Source organism: Bison bison, unplaced genomic scaffold (genome assembly GCF_000754665.1).
Source record: "Bison bison bison isolate TAMUID 2011002044 unplaced genomic scaffold, Bison_UMD1.0 scf7180017864503, whole genome shotgun sequence".
Taxonomy (NCBI): Eukaryota; Metazoa; Chordata; class Mammalia; order Artiodactyla; family Bovidae; genus Bison; species Bison bison.
This window is the reverse complement of record NW_011495061.1, coordinates 5,534,952-5,541,052: the sequence shown is the minus strand read 5'-3', so window position 1 is coordinate 5,541,052 and position 6,101 is coordinate 5,534,952. Positions and strand designations below refer to the sequence as shown.

The 6,101-nt window shown below is 48.7% G+C and overlaps 1 protein-coding gene across 1 annotated transcript in view; it reads left to right on the top strand.

Moving 5' to 3' along the window:
- Window positions 1-6: 6 nt before the first annotated feature.
- The window catches only part of ST5 (suppression of tumorigenicity 5), a 75,519-nt gene continuing 69,424 nt past the window's right edge, over window positions 7-6,101 (top strand). Inside the window, exon 1 of the mRNA XM_010829305.1 lies at window positions 7-252. Coding sequence (XP_010827607.1) covers window positions 230-252 — 23 coding nt within the window. The 5' untranslated portion in view covers window positions 7-229. The remainder of the gene's footprint in view (window positions 253-6,101) is intronic.

Genomic DNA, 6,101 nt, shown 5'->3' with positions numbered 1-6,101 from the left:
TTGATTTTTTTTTTTTTTTTGGTTATTATTCAACAACAAAAATAATCTTTTTTGTGACTGGTTGAGGAGGATTTCAGCCTCACAGGGACCTGTAAAAACACTCGGCAATTCTTCTGATCTCCCAGCAAAACAAATCTTGGTCCCTCTCCACTTGACCAGGCTCATAATCCCCTTGACAGTTTTGCTCGAAGGGCTTTCTGGACCTAGAACCCCAGAACCTGGGGCTGGAATGGAAAAGATCCAAGGTACCAGGTATGTAGAGGTACTGATGGAGAAAAAGGGTCTGGCGTTTTGGAGGGAATTAGGGGATCGGCTTGAGAAAAACCTTGCTGGCTCCCTTGTGATAGCTTTTGATGCCCAGCACCCAATCTCTGAGCCCACTGTCTCCCCTTTCCCTTGTAGCTGCTTGATTTTAGGTACAACAGAGCTGAAAACAAGATTGTGGGCAGATAACCAGTCAGAAATGAGTCAGGAAAGAAAGGGAGGAAAAGAGGGGTGGAGGAGGAGAAAGACAGCGTGAGTGAGATGAAGGCAGGTTTCCCAGGAACAGTCTCTCTTCCTGGGTGTGTTGAATGAACTGTTACCGCAGGAACATCCCAGAAGGTACCAGGGGCACTTGTGAGGAGACTGAAACTCCTGCGGGAGAGGGGACTGGCTAAAGGGTGGAGGGGGAAGGCCTGTTGGTGACAGCCCAACTGGGTGACAGCTACAGTTGGAAAACTCCCTTTCACTGGTTGTACAGCCACCAGGACTGTGGGGAGTGAAGGAGTGTACCCTACAGGATAATGGTCAGTGCTCGAATTTCTCGTGCCCTTTGTCTTCCTGGCCTTTGACTCCTTGGGGGCCCACTTTTGCCATCAGTTAGCAAATCAGTTAACATTTGCGGGCCTTTTAGGTGAAGAACTCTCTGCTCGGTACTGAGGATTGTTCAAAACATGAGGAAGAACTCCCTAAGCACCACCACACCGCTTTCTCAACCGTGTGGGGTCAGAGGCAGCCAGGGTGTCAGGAGACCTGGGGGATGCCTGTGAATGTCCTAGGAGGGCCAGGGAACAAAGGCTTTGGAGGTGAGCTGTTGCAACAAGGCCTGAGCTGTCAATCCGGGCAGAACTCTGAAAGGTAAACAAAGCGCTTCCCACCTTAGCCTACTCCAGGGACACCTACAAAACCTCACGCTGTAGAGAGATCTGGCTTGAGTAGTTAAAAGGAACTCTTTCTAATGATGACCCTTCCTGAAGCTTAAGTGCCAATGTTGGTTGCTGAGACTCTTGGAGGAAGAAATTAAAGATGTAGGCCCTTCTCTGGGGGAGCTGCCAGTCTGATCCTTATCTTTCGGTCTAGAATGAAGAAGGACTTCAGGGGGGAGTCAGTAAGAAGGTGAGGGTGGTCTGGTGGGTGTTCCCTGGGCAGGGTGAGTAGTGGGTTGACCCCAGGGCAGTCAGACCACAACTGTCCAGAGCTGGATTGGGCTAAACCCAGGTTCTCAGGACACACAGCGATTTCCTTGCCTGCCTTCTCCTTCCCTGTGGGCTGCTTCCTAAGCTATTACTTCCACACGAGAGTTTGCATAAGAGATTAGTGGAATGTCAACTCAGCAGAAATTCCCTCATGTGGTTTAGAGGTTTCCTTTGTGGAGGCTCTGGACTTCTTACCTGGACCAGCAGAGCAGAGTGCTGGTGGGTGTTTGTGTTTCCTCTCAATGGCAACTTGAACCCAGCAGGTTGGGAGGCCTCCCTCCACACATGTGCATCTGTTCCTCAGCGCTCTTGGGGTTCAGACGTCTCCTTCTCAGGGACGAGGCACATGGTCATGTCCAAAACTAGGCCTGCAGAAAAGTACCACACAGACATTTAGAAATGTCACCTAACCAGGGTGATCGGAAGGTTCATTCTTCGAGGCTGGTCACCCCTCAGAAGGAGTCCCCTTCAGAGACTGACCTCTAAGGGATTCCTCTCGGGCCGTGGGGAGAGCACCTGTGGGCCGGGTGGTGAGACTGGATTGTAGGGAGAGAGAGCCCTAAGGGAGCAGGACAGAGAACTGCAGGATGCAGGCTGGCCTGAGCCGCAGCAGGGAGCCCCGAGGCTCTCTCCTCCAGTGGAGTTCGGGGGATAGATAGATGGAGGGCTTCTGGAGGCCAGAATCAGCTCCTTCCTGCCCTGCACAAGCCCCACCCTCCGGGAGGCTTTGCATGGCTGCTCGCAGGGCAGTGCCCCCAAGCCTTCCCTGCTGGGATGGGGGACACAGCACTCACCTGCCGACTGGGAGAGTCAGGTCACAGAGCCGAGCAAAGCTGGCCACCTGTCACCATTGGGTGGGGAGGAACAGCGGTAAATTGGGGAGGGCTTGCTACATCTAAATGGACTGCCAGCTGTTGCCATATAGAAATACAGAAATGATAGCAGATTTTTCAAGAGAATCCAGAATCTGAATTTTTATTTGCATTTTGTTTATATTCACCCAATTCAACTTAAAAAAAAAAATAAAGGGAAGGCCAAATGAGACATACTTTTGTTGTTGCAAACCACCAGTTTATAAACCGTCAGTTATAAACTCTTGTTCCCAGGAGTTTGAAAGGGAGGGGAAGTGAGGAAAACCGTTGTTAGCTACCAGGGGCGAGTGGCAGGAAGAGCTGCTTTGAGATACAGGAACTCAGAGCACACTGAAGACTGAGGACCCTGTTTAGGGCAGATGTTGATGATGCTTTTACTGGATCCCATGATGTGCCTGCTTCTCTGTTGAGGGTCAGTGGTTCTTTGCAGGTGGAAGAAGCTGGGGGTGGGAGGAGGAAAGGGTACCTAGTAACAGCTGGGCAGTCTCTTGGGAAGATGGTCAGTAGTGACCCTTCAAACCTTTACAAGCTCTTAGCATGTGGTAGGACACAGGTTTTTCACACAGGTCCATAAGACCAGCCTGAAATGCTTGCTGAACATCCAGATTCCTAGGCCCCATTCAAGAGGGAGAGATGGGGCCTGAGACTCTGCATTTTTTTTTTTTAACAATCACCCCTGTCAATATTAAGGAAAGTATGTAGATGGTGGACTCAGAGCTGAGTCAACATTCCTGCCCTGTTCCTTCACCAGGTGAGTGATCTTGGGCCAATCTTTTAATCTCTCTGAACCTGCATTTCCTGATTGGAAAGTTATCACTGTTTCCAGAATGGTGAGAGCTAAACTAGAAGATGGGTGGAGGTCATGCGTAGACCTGCCTCAGAGCCGTGACGCTGGTGTGGGTCGCCTGGGCTCCAACTCCTGCCTTGCCACTTTCTAGCTGTGTGACGTGGGACGAGCGATTTCACTGCTGTGTGCCTTGGTTTCCTTGGTGGTGGTGGTGGTTTAGTCACTAAGTCTTGTCCGACTCTTGTGACCCGATGGACTATAGCCTGCCAGGCTCCTCTGTCCATGGGATTCTCCGGGCAAGAACATTGGAGTGGGTTGCCATTTCCTTCTCCATTGGTTTCCTTGGTAACATGTAAATAATAATAGCACCCACTTTGTAGAGTTGCCACAGGGATTAAATTATTTAATCCTTTAAAATGCTTTTAAATTTAGCTATTCTATAAAGAATCTAGCAGCACCTTTCATAATAAATGCATCTTTTTTTTTTAGGTCACAAATAGGTTAAGGCTTACTTTCAAATGTCACCTCTCTATAGGGCCTTCCTGGAGTCCACTTTTTCCTTCCCTTTTCTCCCTTTACAGTTAGCTCCTCCAGGGTAAGGTTGTATCTGTTCGTTTTTATTTATTTATTAAAATTTTAGTATTTCCTAATTTGGCTGTGCTGGGTCTTAGTTGCGGCGTGCAAACTCTCAGTTGTGGCATGTGGGGTCTAGTTCCCTGCCAGGGATTGAACCAGGCGCCCTGCTTGGGAACATGGAGTCTTAGCCACTGAACCACCAGGGAGACCCCCATTTTTATATCCTAGTACCTTGCACAGTGCCTGGCGTAGAGTCACTGGAATGAATGGCAGTATCGGGGAGTCTGAAAAATGATGAATCTAGCTTGGGAATGGAGAAAGCGACTTCCAAGTACCCAGAGAAGCATGATCTGGAAGAAAAAGTGATTTATCAAGCTTCAGTGTGTCTGAATTACAATTATATGAGTAGGTCATGTTATTATTATTGCTCTTATGGTGAGAAAGTTGAGTCTTCAAAACTCAGGTGTGCAATGACCCTTGACTAGCATTAGCTAGACTCCAAGTCAGGTGTTCTTCCCACTACACCTTGAGATCCCAGAACTGTGATTTCTGTCTCAGGGCAGAGATTGTAGAAAGGTTCTAGTGGTGCCTTGTTGTATTCCTGTCTTTGGGTTGTAACTCTTCAGATAGTTGTCTATAACTTGTCAGAGCTGGGTTTTTGAACAATTCGTGATTGGTGGTTGATCCTACTTGAACAATTTCATTTTCCAAACGTAGTTTTTGGCTGAATTTTAGTGAAACAGCCTCTCATCCCCCTGGCTTCTCTGCTCTTATTCCCAGTGGGTGTTTCGTTTGCTTGGGAGTGTCTCCTCTCCTTGCAGCCAGACCAGCCAAAAGAGTCAGGCAGAGAGCGTCGATGGGAGTCTGGGGTGGCTCTCAGGGCCTTGGGAGAAGGCCCCAGGAAGCCAGCCACGCAGACTGTTCAAGTCTATGTTTCACATGTAAAGGGTTAGCCTGGTCCTCAGCTTCTCAAGCCGCTGGATTATTCCCTGAGTCTGAGAGACTTGGCTGGAGAGAGCAGGTGGCGGGAGCACCGTGAGCAGGCACCTCTGACTGAGTGGGCTCTCCGGGTTTTCTCTCAGCGGTACCTGCCCACAATGCCTCACCTCCTGGGCCACTGCTGGGAATAGCAGCTGTGCTTCTGCAGGTATGTGACCAAGGGGCACTGCCACGGGCCTGGTGGCAGTTGTGATCCACTCCTTTCTTGGTTGCATCTTCATAGAATTTTTCTTTTTGGCTCCAGCAAATACCACAGTTATCTACATTTTACCTTTTTTCTAGTTGGCTCTTGGTTCTCCTGTTATAGCTTTTCAGAGCAGTGGGTCCACCCTTCTTAGATCAGAAATTCAGGGAAGGAAAGAATATATTTTTAATCATGTTCTTTTAATGTATTGTAGTTTCTGTTCTTCCCACAAACCTTCTGTCCTCCCCCTGAGGGCCTGCCCTGAAGCTGGTAGAGCACGTCCAGTGCTGTTATGATGGGTTCTGATGATTATTGTGACCGTCGTTACCATGGGCACAGTTGAAAGCTTATGCTTAGTGAGTTGATTCCTTATTGCACTGAGTTCCCTGAGGACCCCGAGAACTGGCCTGGGAAAGCTTCCAGGGCTGCCTCTCCTTTCCCTTCTTTCTGTTTAACACACAGAGCCATCCACCAAGCTCTTCACTTGGCCCTGGGCTGGGGCAGGTAAAGGACATCTCTTGAGTGCGTGTGTGCAGGTGCTCTGGTGGCAGGACTAACTCACCGTCTAACCCCCTCCTCCTCCTCATCACAAATATGCTGTACACTTAAGTTTATAAAAATTTTTCTCCCTGTAGGTTGGGAAGGCTTTTCATGAAGGATAAAAGTGAGGCCCAGGGTTTTCCTTTTTCTGAAAGCTTCTGTAGTTTTCACTGTAGGAGGGATGTTTCACTGCTGTCACCATCGCTTGCTGTTACCTACAGCTGCTTCCTCCCTTTCTAATTCCCACTCCACTCACTACCGTCATCACCAGAACAACAGCCATGAGAGCTTATGTGAAGGTAGTGCATTTCATGTTGAAACTAGGAAAGAATTATAAATGATATCAAGAATGTGGGTTTGGCTTATTTTTATCATTGACACCAATCACTTATTTGCACCAAGGTAATAAATAAGATACTCTCCAGGATTAAGGTCATTCAGTTCAGTTCAGTTCAGTTCAGTCGCTCAGTCTTGTCCGGCTCTTTGCAACCCCATGAATCGCAGCACGCCAGGCCTCCCTGTCCGTCACCAACTCCCGGAGTTCACTCAAACTCACGTCCATTGATCGAGTCGGTGATGCCATCCAGCCATCTCATCCTCTGTCATCCCCTTCTCCTGCCCCCAATCCCTCCCAGCATCAGAGTCTTTTCCAATGACTCAACTCTTCGCATGAGGTGGCCAAAGTA